This window comes from Rhamphochromis sp. 'chilingali', assembly GCF_963969265.1.
Source record: "Rhamphochromis sp. 'chilingali' genome assembly, chromosome: 5".
In the NCBI taxonomy this organism is placed as follows: Eukaryota; Metazoa; Chordata; class Actinopteri; order Cichliformes; family Cichlidae; genus Rhamphochromis; species Rhamphochromis sp. 'chilingali'.
Window position 1 is genome coordinate 2,758,601 of NC_137932.1, and position 18,703 is coordinate 2,777,303.

The window sequence follows — 18,703 nt, forward strand, 5'->3', positions numbered from 1 at the left end:
CACCAAGATAGCCCATGCTTTCCAGTGCTCAGATCAGACGGCAAAACAAGTTGCGCGCCAGTTGTGGGACAGATATTTCTGTGTCTATGGCTTCCCTCAAAGGATCCATTCAGACCAGGGCGCCAATTTTGAGAGTGAGTTGATCCAAGAGCTGCTGCAAGTGGCCGGGGTGCAGAAGTCAAGAACGACACCTTACCACCCTATGGGTAACGGTCACACCGAAAGGTTTAACAGGACCTTGGGAAATATGATCAGAGCCCTACCTCCGAGGGAGAAGCACAAGTGGCCTCAGATGTTGCAGACATTGACCTTTGTCTACAACTGCACCGCTCATGAGTCCACTGGTTACGCACCGTTCTTCCTAATGTACGGGCGTATCCCCAGGTTACCAGTGGATGTCATGTTTCACAATGTTGCAAGGGACAATGATGTAACAGACTATGACAGTTATGTAAAAAGGATGAGAGATGACCTCAGAGAAGCACTCGCATTGGCCCAGACTAACACCAGAGCTAGTCAGCAGCGTCAAGCAGACCTGTACAACAAAAAGCAGAAAGGTGTTGACATTGAGGAAGGAGATCGTGTCCTTTTGGCAAACAAGGGCGAACGGGGTCGTAGGAAGTTAGCTGATAGGTGGGAGTCGACCATCTACACTGTGATCTCCAAGAACCCCACATGCCACACGTATCGCATCAGGAACGTCAAGAGTGGACAGGAGAAAGTTGTCCATAGGAACTTGCTTTTGCAGGCTAATTTCCTGCCCATAGAGTCCGAGGGCGAACCAGAGATGTCTTTTGCCAGTGAATCAGAACTCGGCCAGGAGCAGAGTCAATCTGATGGAGAATCCCCTGTCGCTGATCCTGAGGACGATTGTACTGAACGCACAGCCCGTTGGGTGGCTCAGATGACGGATGACTGTGTCCCGGCTCCTAGAGGACCCCAAGAGTGTGACAGTATTGGAGACAGTGTCTGTGCGCAGTTGGATGATGAGGAGCATCAGGACAGTGACAGTGCCAGTAGTGAAGTAGCTGCTTACCCTGAAGTAGATGATGACAACAACAGCAGGGCTTGCACTACCCCAGTTGAGGAGGGAACACTACCAAGTATCAGTTACCCTGAAAGTCAGCCAGTCAGCGAGGTTGGGAGCCTCGTGAAACATGGTGGTGTACCCCCAAGTAATGCAGCAGGCCAGATCAGGACGAGAGTGGGTCGAATAGTGAAGCCTGTGAATAGGTTAATCCAGACTATGAAGCAAAGAAACCTACAAACAGGCAATGTAGTGAGCAGCTTTGCCAAGAACTTGTTTCTGTGAGGGCTACTTGTTTTATATGTTGGGTGATTTTCATGTCAGATGTTAACACCTATTTTGAGATTGTCTTCAGCTCAGAGTACTATTCATCATATAGTAGCTGTTACCGTGTTGTTTGTTCAGGATAGTGTATAAGGCACTTTCTCTTGCGAGTAAACATTAGGGGGTCTGGCCAACTTTCTTCTGTTTACTTTCCCCATGAGTTGGGAAACATATTTGTTGCACGTATCACCGGGTAGTGAATTTCCAGATCACTGACAGTTACGAATTGTTATATGTGACGCTCAGTTGCTCACCCTTACCTAACGGGTTTTGAGAAGTTCAGGGGGGAGTATGTAGCTGAGATATAATGTACGAATTGTGAACATTCTCAAAACTGTATTGTACATAGGTTATACTTTTTTATTGTGTGAACTTTATTTTTGTGGAACTAAGGTTCCGTGTGTTATTGTTGAAGTGGGACATTAATCAGTGTAACGCCACCTGCGGCCACATTGCGGGTGTGGGGTTTCCTAGCCAGAGCTGTACAGACTCCACACTGGTGAGGCACGCTTTCTGTAGCTCTTCTCCCTGTACTAAATTATCCATATAAATTCGGTGTATTTGTCTTTGTTAAGTATTGGCTCCTAGGGTTAAAAGCTCTCAAAGTGTTTTCAATCGCTTTGAGTGAGAAAAATGATATTTGGAACTGCGCTTTATCTGTTGTATCATCCGTTTGTGTGGAACTGACTTGTGTTAAACAGGGTGAGGAGAAGCCTGCTGCCGCTGTGTGACACTGATTTTGCTGCTGCACTCTGTTTTATAGGTATGTGTAAATGTGTAGTTTTTGTTTTATGTGTATAATGAGCTCATGTCCCGAGGCTGTGCTCTGAGCAGTATCTTCAGCCATGTTGGGAAGAGTTAAAAAGTTGTTTGAATATGTATTATGCAATTGACCTATTTTAATGGGAATTTGAATGTTATACGTTATTGTTAGTGATTCCATAATTGTCTCTGTTTTACCCCACTGTAATATTTGATTTTGAAGTGGCGGTTGTGAAAATTATTATTTTGATAAGTTGTATTTTCTTTTATATGATGCAAGCAGAGCTGTACAGACTCCACACTGGGTGAGGAGAAGCCTGCTGCCGCTGTGTGACACTGATTTTGCTGCTGCACTCTGTTTTATAGGAATAAACCCTGTTTCCAGCCAGTCCGTGTCTGTTGTCACAACGCAGTCGACCATTTCACATCTGCTACATGGGCACTGGGGAGGCCAATCAATGACTGATGGTGTTCCACTGTGTGTTTTTCTATCTACAGAAGCTATTGCCAGTCAGATGCATTCCAGATTGCACTTCAAGGTGGATCAAAATCTCATGATGTCATGGTACTGAGTCTGGGACCCAGTGTTTGTGTTTTTCTGGGTTTTGTATATTCTTCGATTTAGTGTTTTCCATGGTTTAGTCTCTTGTAGTTCTAGCTCCCTACGTTCTCCTGTATTTAGTGATTTCTTGTTCCCAGATTTGTTACTGTGCCTCCTCCTGTGTTCCACGTCTAGTTAAGTTTTCATGTCTGCTCTTCCACAGCTCTGGTGTCTAGTCTGCGTTTCTGTTTTTGTTTCCTGTTTCCAATTTTATTTGGATAGTTCCTTGTCTTGTGTATAGTGTGTTCAGTTTCTGTGTGTGTGATTAGCACTAGCTGTGTTTCCCTCCTGGTTTCCATCCCCCTGGTTTTAGTGGTTTTTTTGCTTAGTTTTGTGAGTGTGGACGCTTCATCTCTTTGCTCTTTAATGCTTTGCTTCTTTTATTGATTTTATTGATTTTTATGCTGATTTTTTCCCTTTTTTCCTTATGAGCTTACCTGCGATAGCTTCTGGACACTCATAGATCATTAGGACTAAAGTGTTCTTAACAGAAACAGCAACATTTTTATAGTTACCTTATCCTCAGCGCTCCGTGTGTCTGTGGCCTAGACACAGCTGAAGCCTGATTACAGCGTCTGGGCACCGAGCAGCCTCAATAGCCTGGAAAGGGGCTAACCGCTAGGCTAACTAGCAACAAGATGCCTTCCCTCTCCACAGATGACTACCACAGCCTCCTGCAGAAGATTGCAGTACTGGAGACAAAAATTCATTGCTTAGAAGTAAACGTGGAGGTAAATGGACTGTGTGGAAATGAAACAACCTTGCCTTTGATTCAAAACAATGGCGATGAGCAAGCTAGTACACAGCTAAGGAGCACAGATAACATGACCAAGAAAGTAGACTCTGTGCATTATTATAAATCCTCAAGTGATAATCCCCCCTTGGACTGTCTTGGTGCAAAACCAAGACATAAATCATGTCTCCTGGAAGGGGGAGGACGTACCACAGGCAGGGCACAGCGAGCTGAATTCTCTGAAACCGACTGGCTTTCACTTCCTACGAGACAGAGAAGCTCTTCTACCCCTGTATACGGGAGGAAACAGGACTGGACAACCGTGAATAGGAAGAATAACAACAAACCTCCAAAACAACTGAATGTGAAACTGCAGAACAGATTTGCTCCACTATCAAAGGACCCTGGATCTATATCGGACAACCATCCATCTAAAAGTAGCGAAGTAAGGTCTGAAAATCTGCTGAATAGCAAAAGACCACAGGGAAAGCTAAAGGCTAGGCCTGAAACTCTGATTGTGGGTGACTCTGCCGTAAAGGATGTACAAAGGATGTGCGGTAAGAACACTAAAGTCCTCTGCTTTCCTAACGATATGGTCAACAACCTGAAGGAGAGAATTCTTCAAATTGCAGATGAATATCCAACTGTGACAAACATTGTTCTGCATACAGGGTCAAATGATGTGTCCAAACAACAGTCGGAGGTTCTGAAACGGGACTTTATCGGATTATTAAATACTGTAAACTCTCTGAATGCAGCTGTATTCATCAGTGGACCTGTACCGCCGGTCAGAGGAGGAGACGAGAGATTCAGCAGGTTGTTTACACTGAATAAATGGCTTATATCAGTGACCACAACCCACTCAGTGCATTTTATCGACAACTTTAATATTTTTTGGGAACGCAGGCATCTGTTCAAAGCAAATGGATTTAATTTTAACAAGTCAGGGGTGAAACTGTTCACCTCCAACTTGTTTTATTCCATACGTCATCCATCTGTGCTTGGTGCCAAGGCTGAGATAAACGAGGAGTTATCTCATAAAGAGGAACAAACAGTACTCCAAGAACAGACAAAGCCCAGCAGAAACCTTGAGGAGGAGCTCCATTTGCCCCCACCCGGGAAGAGCCTCAGAAAGGAAAGACATCGAAGGCAAGAAGAGGGGTCCCTATTTGCCTCCAACTCTCTCAACAATACCAACGACCAGGACAAGGGACCACGACCTTCCCCAGTCCCCCAAACCCCTGACAGGCCATCACCCTCCTCCCCCTCCCTTTCTCCCTCCTCCCCACACCTGAAATTCACTGAGGAGATGATGGAGCGGGTCAATGCTGGGCTCAGATCTACCCCCCGTCCCAATCCCTTTTTGTCCCCCATAAACCCCCCACCAGAGCGGCCAAAGGTTTGCCATCGAGCCCCACCCTCAACAGAGCAATCGAAGTCACATTGCCCAGCCTCGCCCCCCTTAGTTCCTCTTCATGCCCTGTCTCCGCAGTCTGATATGTGATATGTGAAGGGTCTGGGCTGTGAGGATTATGGCAGTGGTGACTTTTCCCAGGAGAAGCTGGGACCCTGTTTACTAGAAGGTTTTAAAATTTCTGTACTTTTAGGTGACAGGAGACTTGTGGCCTGGTCAAAACACAGAGAGCTGCACTCTAAAAGATCTTTAAACATAGTAAACATACCTTGTGTGCCACAGACTGCTCCCAAACACGAGGGGACAAGTAATACCTCTAAAACACTTAAGTTGGCTTTATTAAACGTTAGATCTTTAGCTGGGAAAACATTTTTAATTAATGATTTAATCACTGAGCACAGCCTTGATTTTATGTTTTTAACTGAAACTTGGTTGGACCAAAGTAACAGTGGAGCTGTTCTCATCGAGACGACCCCTCCTAACTACAGTTTCATCAGTGAGGCCAGGGCGAGCAGGAGAGGAGGAGGGGTTGCTGTCTTATTTAATGAATCATTTCAATGTAAGCAGCTATCTCCTGGAAGTTTTCAGTCTTTTGAATATGTGGCTTTACAGCTGAAGGCCCCATCCAAAGTTGTGTTTCTTAATGTTTACAGGCCTCCCAAATACTGCACAGACTTTTTTAATGACCTCAGTGAACTGCTGTCTGTGATCTGTGTTGATTTTGACTGTGTAATTATTGTTGGGGATTTTAACATTCATGTGGACAACCCTCAGGACAAAGGGACTAAAGACCTGAGTAACACTCTGGGCAACTTTGGGCTGACTCAGCATGTAACAGAGGCCACACATAATAGAGGACACACTCTTGACCTACTGATCTCCAAAGGCCTGAGCATTTCAAAGGTTACTGTGTCTGATGTGGGCCTGTCTGATCATTACTGTGTTTAAAATCTCAGCCCACACAAATATATCAACAACAGTGATCACAAAACGGTGTATAACTGAACACAGTAGTGCAATTTTTAACCAGGTCTTCCCATTAACACCTGACCTGTCCAGAGGTTCAGTCAATGAGCTCGTCAATAGCTTCAATGCTAACATGTTAAATGTAATGGACACTATTGCTCCCATTAAAGTGAAGGTTATCTCTGGAAGGAAAAAGTCTCCATGGAGAAACTCCACACTGGTGAAAAATGAAAAAAGAGAGTGTAGGAAAGCTGAGCGCAGATGGAGAAAAACAAACCTCCAGGTTCATTATGACATCTATAAAGAGAAACTTCACAATTATAATTTACAACTGAGGAATGCAAGGAGGTCCTACTTCTCTGACATCATCACTAAAAACAGCCATAATGCTCGGGTCTTATTTTCTACAGTTGACAGGCTAACAAACCCTCCTGTGTCAGTGGCAGCTGAACTTCATTCGACCATGGCCTGCAATGACTTTGCCAAATTCTTCACAGACAAAATCCAAAAAATTAGACAAGCAATTGGTACATCAACAGCAGATCCAGGATATGTACTGTGTCCACCAAAAAACTGTTTAAACATCATGAAACAGTTTCAACCTATTAACAGCAAAGACCTGGAGGACATCTTAGGTAAACTGAACTCCTCCTCCTGCTGTTTAGATGTCCTGCCAACAAGTTTTTTCAAAAAGGTCTCAAAGACTTTAGAGTCAGACCTGTTACAAATCGTCAACTTTTCTTTATTATCAGGCGTGTTTCCAGAATCACTAAAAACTGCTGTAATCAAACCTATACTGAAAAAGGACAATCTTGACAAGACACAAATGAACAACTACAGGCCGATCTCAAATCTCCCATTTTTAAGTAAGATCATTGAAAAAGCAGTTTCTCAACAGCTCAGTTACTTCTTAAAACAGAATAATTGCTACGATGCCTTCCAGTCAGGTTTTAGACAGAACCACAGCACTGAAACCGCTCTGACCAAAGTGTTTAATGACATATGTCTGAATACAGACAGTGGAAAAATGTCAGTCCTAGTTTTACTGGATCTCAGTGCAGCATTTGATACAGTTGACCACAACCTATTACTCAAACAACTGGAGAACTGGACAGGTCTTTCAGGAACTGTACTAAACTGGTTCAAAACATACTTAGAAAACAGGAAATACTTTGTATCAATAGGTAACTTCACATCTGAGCAGACAAGTATCACATGTGGAGTTCCCCAAGGTTCCATCTTGGGACCCCCTCTGTTTAACATCTACATGCTCCCACTGGCACAGATTATAAACAACAACAAAATAAACTATCACAGCTATGCAGATGACACACAAATATATATCACAATGTCACCAGGAGACCGAGGCCCTGTACAGGCTCTTGGTAAATGCATTGAGGAAATCAATGACTGGTTGTGCCACAATTTTCTCCAGCTAAACAAAAACAAAACTGAGGTAATAGTCTTTGGCGCCAAAGAAAAACGATTACAGGTCACCAGAGAACTTCAATCTATACATCTGAAAACCACAAACCAGGCGAGAAATTTGGGTGTAGTGATGGATGCAGACCTAAACTTAGAAAAACACATTAAGACAATAACAAAGTCAGCTTACTATCACCTCAAGAATATTTCTAGGATAAAAGATCTGATGTCTCAACAGGACCTGGAAAAACTAGTCCATGCATTCATCTTTAGTAGGCTTGATTACTGTAACAGCATCTTTACAGGTCTACCTAAAAAATCACTCAGACAACTACAGCTCATTCAGAACTCTGCTGCTCGAGTCCTCACTAAGACCAAAAAAGTGGACCACATCAGTCCAGCTCTGAGGTCTTTACACTGGCTGCCTGTCCGTCAGAGGATAGACTTTAAAGTTCTGATGCTGGCCTATAAAGCTCTGAATGGTTTAGGACCAAAATACATCAATGACCTCCTGACCCAGTATGAACCTTCCAGATCCCTCAGGTCATCTGGATCCGGTCTTTTATCAGTTCCCAGAGTCAGAACCAGACACGGAGAAGCTGCATTCAGCTTTTATGCTCCTTATATCTGGAACAAACTCCCAGAAAGCCTCAGATCAGCTGAAACACTCAGTTTATTTAAATCCAGGTTGAAGACTCACCTGTTCTCAGCTGCATTTGAATAAAGCACCAAATCCACACTTTAAGCTTAAATTTCAAAACTTACATTTAACTACTGATTTTATCTACTGTTCTGATTTTATCTGTTTTGATTTTATATACTGTTTTGTTTGTTTGTTTGTTTGTTTGTTTGTTTGTTTGTTTGTTTGTTAATTAGTTAGTTAGTTTATTTGCTTGTTTTAATCAATTTTAAATCATGCTTTTTATTTGTTCTTGTTTCTAATGTCTCTGTAAAGCACTTTGAATCACCTTGTTGTTGAATTGTGCTATACAAATAAACTTGCCTTGCCTTGCCTTGCCTTGCCTTAGTTTCCCCAGTTTGGTTTGAAATCCGTGTTTTTGTGTTTCTGCCAAAATAAACGGTACACTTTCAATTTAAAATAAGATTCTGTTTCCATCGTCTGCCTTTGGGTTCACATCTATCTAATCAGCTGGAGGTCAGATGCATCAGGTCCTGTGTGAGGTTTTTGCTGGATTTTCCTTTTCTTGAGGATATGACTTTCAGATACGACTCATCAGCAGCAGATACCCTTTAAGGCCAGCCACTTCTTCCTCCACTTGTTATTTTGTAATAACAGTTATTTGAAATAACCTTGCCGGTGCAAAAATACCATTATATGCCTGTCAAACTGTGTAATCTTTCTTTCAACTAAAGAAATGAGGACAAATTATGTGTTTTTGTGGCAGGCTGCTAGTAACAAAGTGCCTAAAGATTTAACACTGGTTCTTTGCTGCATTGTCCTAGCAATGGGTCCAGAGGAAATAGATCACATTTTACAGCTGCACTTTAATGCAACAGGTGAAATAACCCCTGCAGTCACGAGACACTCTTTTTGTGCTGTGGTAGACTGTGTTATATTGTTCATGTTATTTTCCTCACACTTCAGATCTTTTCAAGTTAACATTTGGTGTTAGACGTACAAATAACAAACTCAAAGGTAAGCAAAGAGAATCTGGTTTGTCTCCCAAATTATAGACTTTTCTGTGTGTGTGTTTTTTTTAAACTCCATAAAAATCCCCCAGATTGCTCTGCGTGTCTATAAAACATCATGCATACATAATGTCATTACCCAAGGCCATATATTCATATTTTATGTCAAGATTTTTAATTATTTTAACACTTTTATGACCTTATTCGATGATTATGAACTTACAGGAAGAAATAAACAGGTTCATTAGCTCTTTTTCTACTACACTGCCTCTACCCGCAGCTCATTATCAGCTCTTTTTAATGCGAGGGACACAACAGATGAAAACATCACTTTCACTACAAAGCCTAAACTTGGCTTGTCTGAAAGTGGTGCACTGTGAGTTCTCACTTTATGTTATATTCACCTTGCCGTCCTTCAGAGAGAGATCCTGGATATAGCTCTTTGTGGACAGAAAATTTAATTCACTTGCAACTCCTATTAACATTTCACTCAAGCCACAAGTGTGATTATGGCTGTTCTTAACCATCCCTCAGTCTGGTATCCATATATCTGTCTCATTCCTCTTTTTTCCCCCCTGAAAATCCTACTTTTTACTCTGCTATCGCACTGGGGGCTGTGCCGGTGATTAATCAAAGCAGCGAGCTCTGACACATGGCTAAATTGGCTGCTCTAATCTGATATATAACATGGGCTGTAATGCCGTCTAACACAACCAAGTCCTCTGGAGGATCTCACCTAATGCAGAGATTGTGTTGGGTTCGGAGCTCAAGGCGAAAGAAGTTTCGAGCCCCTTTCTCTAATATAATCTTCTTCTAGTACTTTCTGTGTATTTGCCCATGTTATGAGGTCAGAGAACATCCAGATAGCGGTAGGTAAGAGGAAATGGACTCAGTAGCTATCTAGAGAGAGATACGACTTTTATCCTGGCAATAAATCAATGCTTATATTAATATATTGAGATGGTTTCCATCATCTCGCTGTGGGGATGCAGGAAAAGCTGGAATACGTAGAATCACTGCAGCATTGCAACATTTGAGCTGGTATAATTCACTGTAAGTATGCACAAGTTGTATATTTTGTGAAGCAAAGCAATTTCATTACATCAAAGCTAGTTTCACTAGTGTTACGAAGACTGTAGTCAACTGAGAGATAAATGGTTATGCAAATGAATTCATGTTTCCCTATTTGTAGTTGCTATTTTAGGTTTTTTAGTTTTTGTTTGTAATTGACTGAAGAGTGTGTCAGTTTTTGCAAAATGTGAGTGAACAGTCAAGCGAGCAGTTCTGCAGTTTTGGCCATGCTTTTGGATTTTGGTTGCATTTATGTTTCTGCACTGCTGTCAGATTCACTTTGTCCTGTTCATTTATATACACATATAATATATCCATGCTCTGTCACCTGCCGTTCTTCGTCTACTGTGCAGTCAAGCTTTCCAGTTGTGTTTCCAAGTATTTTTCCTTGTGTCATGTTCTGTCTCAGCATGTTCACTAAAGATTTGGATTTTATCCAGATTAACGTGACAAGAGTTTGTCCACGCCTTCGTGGGCTGAGTGGGTACCAATCAAGAAAGAAGCCTGTGCTCCAAAATCAACAGTTTTCAAGTTCGACTAAGCTTGAAGCTGGGTCTGTGCCATGAAACCAATGAATTTAAATGAACTCTACCAAATGTGCTAAGAAAAAAACAAATGAATATCCAGCCAGAATTATGCCAGAAACTTGTTCATGGCAAAGGTGTCTGGTGCTAAGTGACACAAATATCAGTGTGGATGTGTGTATGTATGCTTTTGACCCTGTGTGGAGTGGAGAAAATCCAAAATAAATTGAAAGAGTTGCTTTTCAAATTCATTAAAGATGTATGGCGTGCAGTCATTTCAGCCTGGAAAAAGCACAGTTCAAAGAAATCATTAGAATCCAAAAATCCAAATTCCATCCATGCCCATGGTGAGTGGATGTAAACTTGATGTCTTTGCATTAAAGATGCAATTTTGTCTTTAATTCTTTTGGCATTTTAAAAAGCTGACTACTGCTTAAAAATAGAAAAGTCCCAATAGCAATAGAACAAAACAAGATATGCTTCACTGTGTATTACATAAGTAAATATTGCACAGTTGCAATTCTCTTTTCTTCTGTATTTATTACTCTGTTTCTGACCATGTTTTAGTTCTCTGCCTATAAATTTATACTTTGTACCGTTCAGCCAAAGGCAACACGGTTTGAGCTGAAGCAGAAGTTCAATTTTTTTGACTGAAGCCATTTTTTTCTTGTGTATTTGTGTATGTATCAGAGAAAACAGGACACCAGTGACATGGCAGGACCACTGTGCCTTCTCAAAGCACAGAGCTGATTTAACAGGGATGTTAAACATCTGTGAAAGTTCAGCACAGATAACTTAAAAACACAAAAACAGACATTTCAACCTTTATCCGTCTTTTTTCTTTCATCCTTACCTGAGCGACCATCTCTCTGGATATCCACATGATGCCAGGAGCCGTCATTGACCTTAGCCTGCGTTGCTTTGACCTTGATAGTCCCGGAGCCCATGTCTAGCAGCAAGTAGAGCCCTCCATCGAGCAACTCCACTGCAAAGAAGTCCACCTTGTTGTTCTTCTGGCCCTTCGCGTCCCTCCTGTCCTGAGGCTTACCGTGGGTGAAGAGGATCAGCCCGTTGGGTTCAGAGGTGCGGAAGTCGAAGGAGATGGAGCCCACGCGCTTGGTGTTCCATTTTGGCAAGGCCAGGTAGGATTCCGGGGTCTCGAAGTTGATGGGGTCGAGGGTGGGAACGTTTTCGCACTTGAAGACCACGTCACCCTGGAGCTTCATCTTGGGGTCGACAATGCGGGCGAGGCGGGAGAGCTCCAGGCGGATATCGTTGTTCTTGTACACCACCTGTGGAAGATATATGAGGGAAACGATCACCAAGAATCCTGTACGATTACTGTACTTTCTCGTCCTTTTTCAAAGCTTATTTCCAATGTTTCAGTATATGAAATGAATTGCAGTTCATTTCAAAGTGCAATAGTATAGCATCATGTTGACATTATTATATACTGCAAATTAAAGGGCAGCTGGATCAATAAAACTAATATATATGTAAAGCTTTGATTGTCTCAGTCATTTTTCTATTCCCGCTTCAATTCATCTATGACAAAAAGGAGATGCACGACTATTTCTTTTTGGGTTGATTGAACACCTACTCACTGACTGAACTGTGAGACGTGATGGCTAAATTATTAGCGAGTCATTTCTTGTAATATTCAAAAAGACCAGCCTTGATAAACCGAGGGTGAAACCCCACAGGAGGATCTGTGACAGTGTGAGAATATATCCAATATCATATTTATTTACCAGCAATAAATTTACACCAACCCTCTAATCCATCAAAGTAGAAAGCAGCGCCACATTATAGTCAAATACAACAAAATACCACAGATATTGGCTGCAGAATATTGTCAATTGGAATCCATTGATGCAGAAAATTAATGTTTTTTTTCCCTCTTTTTTTCTGAGGAGGAAGAGAGGCTTTTTCGGGTATATAGGGCAGTGTATGCGCAGGAAACAGCAACACTGTTAGAGCGAGCACAGCTGTCAGCCAACAGATTGTACTTCTGTGGGATTACTGATAATCCTGGAAGATTTGACAGTAAATCAACACAGGTGACCCAAGCGCTGAGGAGGACTGAGGAGGGGAGCGGGTGGGGTTGAGAGGGGTGTAATGTGTGTGTGTTTGTGTGTTAAGGGGGAGGCAACAAGCTCCAACAACAAGCTAGTGAGAACAAGGGCAGCAAACATGTCAAGACACAAGTAAAAAGGTCAAATAGGGTCCTGTGTGTGTGTGTGTGTGTGTGTGTGTGTGTGTGTGTGTGTGTGTGTGTGTGTGTGTGTGTGTGTGTGTGTGTGCAGATGTCAGTGCAGTTAATGACCACATGTAATCTCCTGAACATGAACACAACAAAATACGCTCACTGTCAAGCTTTGTTAATCCACTGGTTATGTACTGTTACAGGTGATTTGACTTTCAAATACACAGTAAAAGAAACCCTCTGAATTAAAAATGAACATTTATACAGAATAGCAAGAGAAAACAAAAGTACACTAACAAAGAAAACCAAAGCCAACTGGAACACAACGCAGTGATTTAATTGAGACGTTTACTGTAAAAATGAGAGTTCATGGGGTATAGACCTGTGGCTTTAACTTTCAGTAAGAACACAAACTGGAAAAAGGTGCCTGAGATACATTTTGGGAATACTGGTAGCCGCCAGTGCTACCCCTCAGCCTTTAGTAGATACACCTATGTTATCAATTTCAAACTCTGACTTATTGCATTCAAAATCTTGCACCGCCGGGCCGTCTAGCAGCGTGACAACAACACCCCCACAGCCTTTTACAGGTGAGGGTTAATAAGAGGTTTCTTAGATTACTTAAAACTACTCAAAAACTACTTGATAACCAGGCCCACCCAGTCTTAAATTTTCAATCTAATCAAAAGCAAAGGTTGTGTATTTGTTTTAAAAAATTATTTAAAAAAACATTAACAACACAGGCTGGTGGCTATAAATTGCAGATGCTATCTAGTCATATGCAAAGTGTTAAGGCCACTGTGTAACCCACCTGCCACTTAGACACAAACGTCAATAGCTAATAGGTACTAACTGCTTCCTAACAGCAGTTTTGATTATCTTATATGTCAATAAATACACTTATATAAATATGTAACTGGCAAATAAATAATTAATATGTAATAACTGCGAGTAGTTTCAAACTGCATTTCTATTACTGCGCCCACCTTTGTGATGGAATGCTAAAAAATTGCAATGCAAGCAAAGGTACAAGTAACATGTATGAAAAATACATAAAAATAAAATCCAAATGCTTATCTGTCAAACACACAGTCCCCAGTACTTCCAATATAAAACAAATAAAAGCAAAAGCTTATAAGTACGAAGTATTTTCTAGAAACTGTTTGGTGCTTCAGACATGACTTAAACGAATGCTTTTGTGTACACTGGTTCACTGTCATGGCTTACTGGCACACTTAATGGAACTGGGCCATCGTTAATTAATCCCGTGCTTTTTTTTTCTCCTTTTACTGCAACATGTCAAAATCAGGTTTTTTGTCTCCCATCCTGCCAAAAACAAGAAAAAATACATTTCCTCTTTTAATTTGCTTCTGTATTTATTTCTTTTTGCATTAATGCCCCCGTTTACTTAGCCATGCTTTTATTTCTTTGCCAATTTATTTCCTCAGAGTTATTTATGTCTTTGTGCCTTTCTGCTTCACTACACAAACGAGGGAGAGTGTAATTCGAAGTACGCCACAGGGTCAAGTCCTCACGTATTGGCGGAACAGAAGTGAGCACGAAGAATGCATGGCATTTTATTTATTCTGAATGTTGGCAGCTTTGGTCCTCCGTACTACACAGAAGAAGGTTTAGGCAATAAATCAAACAGTAAAAAGCAATAAAGTGTTTGCATATGCTAAATATGCTAATATGACCCATGGCTTGGGGGGTCATTTCTGCCCCCCACTCAGTTCTGAGAGATCTGAGAGATTTTTTTGTTTGTGCTTTTTTGCTCTCTGGTAATTATCAATCATCAGCAGCAACATTTGTTGCTCTGCTGTACTTACCCAAGTAAATGCAACGCACGTTCTGAGATGATGATAAGCGCCAGATGAAAAATGGGGGATGATTTTGAATTTCTTTTTTTTTTTTTAATACTGAAATGCTGCAGCCGCCCTGTAGCTCTAACATATTTGAGCTTTAACCATCATTACTGATCTCTCTGAAACACTGACGTTTTTACCATGTTTTCGTCTGAAGCCCGATACCTCGGATTCCAATTCCGGCATGCTTAAGACCACTCTTGGGCAAGAGAACAAACTGAATATTACATGAAAAGAGAAAGAAGAAGAAAGAGGTGCTTTAATGCTACTCATTTGCAATGAAGAACTTTTTTCTTTAATAGTACAGGGATAGTGACTGTGCAGTTCTTAGATGTAAATTGCTCAAACTTGCCAAAGTTCCAAGGCACTATGTCTATATCTTTGAGAAATAACAAGTAGACATGGAAAGAGGAATTAAGCCCTGAGATTCCTTCTGGTTTCTATCCGAGGAACAACGGTTTGTCTTGTGCTCTGAAAACCTCAGTTTGTTTAACTCATGACTAACTTGCCCTCCGGCTTCATTTTCTTGACAGTGTGAAGTCTTTACAAACTCTCCGAGGCGCAGCGGTGTTGTTCGAGGGTGCGATAATCTTCCAATCAACCATCCCTGATCTGTTTTGGAATTATGATTTCGTCCGTCCCGCTGCAGGCTGATCGATAATGTAATCGAAATTTTGTTATAACAGAAGAATGGACTACTGCGGCTATACACGCTTCATCTTTCCCTTTGTTATTGCTGTGCTTTGTTACGCTATCTTTTAGCCAACAGCCTTATGGGGCTCATTCATAATGCACGCACAGGGGGACTGTAACAGCTCCATAAAGTCCAGATCCTCCACGGATTGAGTATTGATTGGGACACAGTAAAGCTACAAGAAGAAGGGTACAGAGCAAGGGTAGGTTGGTGGAAGTGTAAGCTTTGTGCACACAAACAGGCATGTGTATGCGCGCATACGCGCGCGCGCACACACAAACACACACACACACACGCTCTCCTCCCTAATCTACTTTATTTTATTTTATTTTTTTCACTCTGTAGGTTGCCTTTATTTCTCGCTTACTGGCAAGGTTCCTGTGTTCAGGGAATGACATTCTGGTAAGGGGCAAAACAAAAAAGAAAATGAATGGGCCAAGAGAAGAGTGCATAACATATTCCCCCAGTACAACTAGTAGAAAATACTAGTTGGTCCCTATAAATATAGCTCGGCATTTAAGTCCTTCCAAATGTACAAGATATGTTACAGTTAAACTTCACAACATGAACAGTGAACATACAAAACCATCTTAGATGACTTTCTTAAGCTCATCATACAAGACGAGCACAAAGGCGCCACCCATGCCTCTCAGCACGTTAGACCAGGCTCCCTTGAAGAAGGCCTTGCTGCCCTCATCGCGTGCAATCTTCTTCCAGCAATCAATGGTGCCCGTGTACATGATGTCAGCTCCTTTGCGTCCAGACTGCATCATCATACGACGACGGACAGTATCGAAGGGGTAGGACGTAAGACCAGCTACGGCAGTCACACTCTGAGCAATCATCCAGCTCACTATAATGTGCGTATTCTTAGGGTCAGGAAGCATGCCCTTTGCTGTGTCGTAGATGCCAAAGTAAGCAGCTCTATAGATGATAATGCCCTGTACTGAAACGTTGAAGCCCTGGTACAGACCCCTAAGGCCATCGGACCTGAAGATCTTCACCAAGCAGTCTCCCAGACCTTTGAACTCACGCTCGTGGCCCCCTTTGCCGACATCAGCGGCGAGACGTGTTCTGGCGAAGTCGAGGGGGTAGACGAAACAGAGGGAGGTAGCTCCGGCGGCACCGCCAGATGCCAGGTTACCCGCAAAGTATCTCCAGAACTGTTTCCTCTTGTCCACGCCGTCGAGGAAAATCTTCTTGTACTTGTCCTTGAAAGCAAAGTTTAGGGCCTGAGTGGGGAAGTATCGGATGACATTGGCCAGATTTCCTCTCCAGAAAGAGAGGAAGCCCTGCTCTTTGGGGATACGAACGACACAGTCGATGATGCCCTTGTACTGCTTGTCGACCGCAATCTGTTTGCTGGCATGTTGCACCTGGAGCAGAAGCTTCACTCTCTCGATGGGAGCTACAGCTGTTTTAGAGATGGCAGCGGCGATACCACCAGCCAAGAAGTCCTTGGCAAAGGAAATAGCTTGTTCACTCATCTTCAGTTGCTATCAGCCGCCGTCCAGCTACTCTGTTGGTGGGGTTGAAATGGCCTAATCTACTTTAGATGAGTGCTCATGTCCTTTCGGCCCCAAACACAGGTGCTGTCAGCTGCTGATTTACCCTAGTGTTAATGAAGGAGCAGGATAATTCCAGTGAAGTGCAGTGAAGACACACAACAACATTCACACACTTACAAAGACAGCCTCGCAGGGGGACATGGCAATTTGTTCAAGTGTGCACACACAGACCCACAAAACCAGTACATTCTTTTGGATGTGAACAGATCCAAACGCACAAGCCGCCATGTACACAGACATGCACACAATCTGTTTGTCGAGATAGTCAAAGTGCAAAGCGGAAAGCAAACAGATGTTTTGTCACACGTGCATTTAACATAGGCAGCGTGCAAATGTAGCATTGTGATTCTCAAAGTAACAAAGCATGACATTTCTGAGACACGTCTTTCAAGAAATAATGAATTGGTAACTCCGTGGGAGAGATATTTTATGATTTGGGCGAACCCTTAATGTGGCAAAACTGAGGCACAGCGCTTCAGTTTGTTGACATGGTGCATTATTCATTGCAGCATCCACAGGGAGGCGTTCCTGTTTGGGCTGTCACATGATCTTGGTCATGGAGTCATTACTGACCCTCCTGTTTAAAATACTGTCCTCTGGCTGCGTGCAGGGATGACATGACAACCATACAAATGATGGTAACACATATCACATATTATCATAAATAACTGTGCAGTTGTCCTTTTTTTGCAGTGCATACCGTTCTGCACCAAGCACTCGTATTTTATTGTAATTTTAGTTCAACTAATTCACCAAATTTGACTGTAATACTGCAATTATTCCTCATTTTAAAATGTTGGTATTTCATTATTGTTATCGTTTTTTGACCAAGATAACTGTGAAGTGAAGATATGACATTGTGAAAGCCCTGTCTCTATGGCTACCCCCCCTCAGCACTATTGACAGTTACACCTGTGGGGATGGTTAGTCTCTCACTTCCTTCTGTTGCAGCATCAAGTCAAATAAACAGTCAAAAGTGGCACCATAGCAAAAGCAGTACAAGTTGAGTGGTTTAACTGCATATACTGTACATCACACAGGAGTGTTTTTCAGCCTTAAACATGACGGGACATCACTTTTAACAGAAGTCTATTTGCTTTAATGTTATGAGGACATCTACAAGAATTTTATGAAGAACCGAATACTGACGACCTACACTTAGTGCTGTGCTTGAACACATCCTGTGTACACACTGTGCTCATCAGAGGTGCTTTAGAGATGCTTACTGTTAAATCAGTCGTATCCCTCCTGTTTCAGGGCAACACCCAAACCACCCACCTGTGCCATGCAATCCTTCCTGTACTGCAGCATGCTATCACTATTACAGTCTAAGCACATTTCACTACTCGTGTGCAGCATAGAGGACTCTCACTGACTCTGACCACAGATTTTAACCAATGTGTTTTTTAGTTTTTTTTAAAGCTTACTGACCTAAATCCACTCGGCTGTGTCATCTGTCAAATACTGAACCTGAAACATTTTATCTATGATCACACTTTTGCTCTTCAGCTGATTAAAGCGTTGCAGCACTGTACACTTTGGGCTTGCGTCACACAAGCTAATCTCCGGGTGCTTGAGATTCTGGTATTTTTGTTAACATTTTTTTAACAGTTTTCTATATCAATTGCGTCACAGTTAACATGCACATTTTTGTTATCCCTGTCAGTCAATGATCTTTAACAAGTGTTAACATCAATATTTTTCAATACTTCTGCATCATTACTCATCAAAGAATATCAGGATACACTGAAAAAAAGTAAATTGGGTGGTTGTTACATTTACAAAAGTCTAACTTGTAGTTTGAACAAAATAGTTTCACGTTTCTATGGTGGACATAATTAAATCATGTAGGATCTGCATGAAATTCAACAAC

General features: G+C 41.9%; 2 protein-coding genes across 5 annotated transcripts in view; both read right to left on the bottom strand.

The window, feature by feature from the left end:
• nrxn3b (neurexin 3b) overlaps positions 1–18,703 on the bottom strand; it is a 346,499-nt gene that overhangs the window by 234,491 nt on the left and 93,305 nt on the right. For all 4 annotated transcript variants that reach the window (XM_080883239.1, XM_080883238.1, XM_080883237.1 and 1 more), the window contains one exon: positions 11,351–11,789. In XM_080883239.1, coding sequence (XP_080739365.1) covers positions 11,351–11,789 — 439 coding nt within the window. The remainder of the gene's footprint in view (positions 1–11,350; positions 11,790–18,703) is intronic.
• Positions 15,595–16,802, bottom strand: LOC308397348 (ADP/ATP translocase 3). The gene has a single exon (XM_080883200.1). The coding sequence runs from the start codon at positions 16,747–16,749 to the stop codon at positions 15,853–15,855; it is 897 nt and encodes a 298-aa protein (XP_080739326.1). The 5' UTR covers positions 16,750–16,802; the 3' UTR covers positions 15,595–15,852.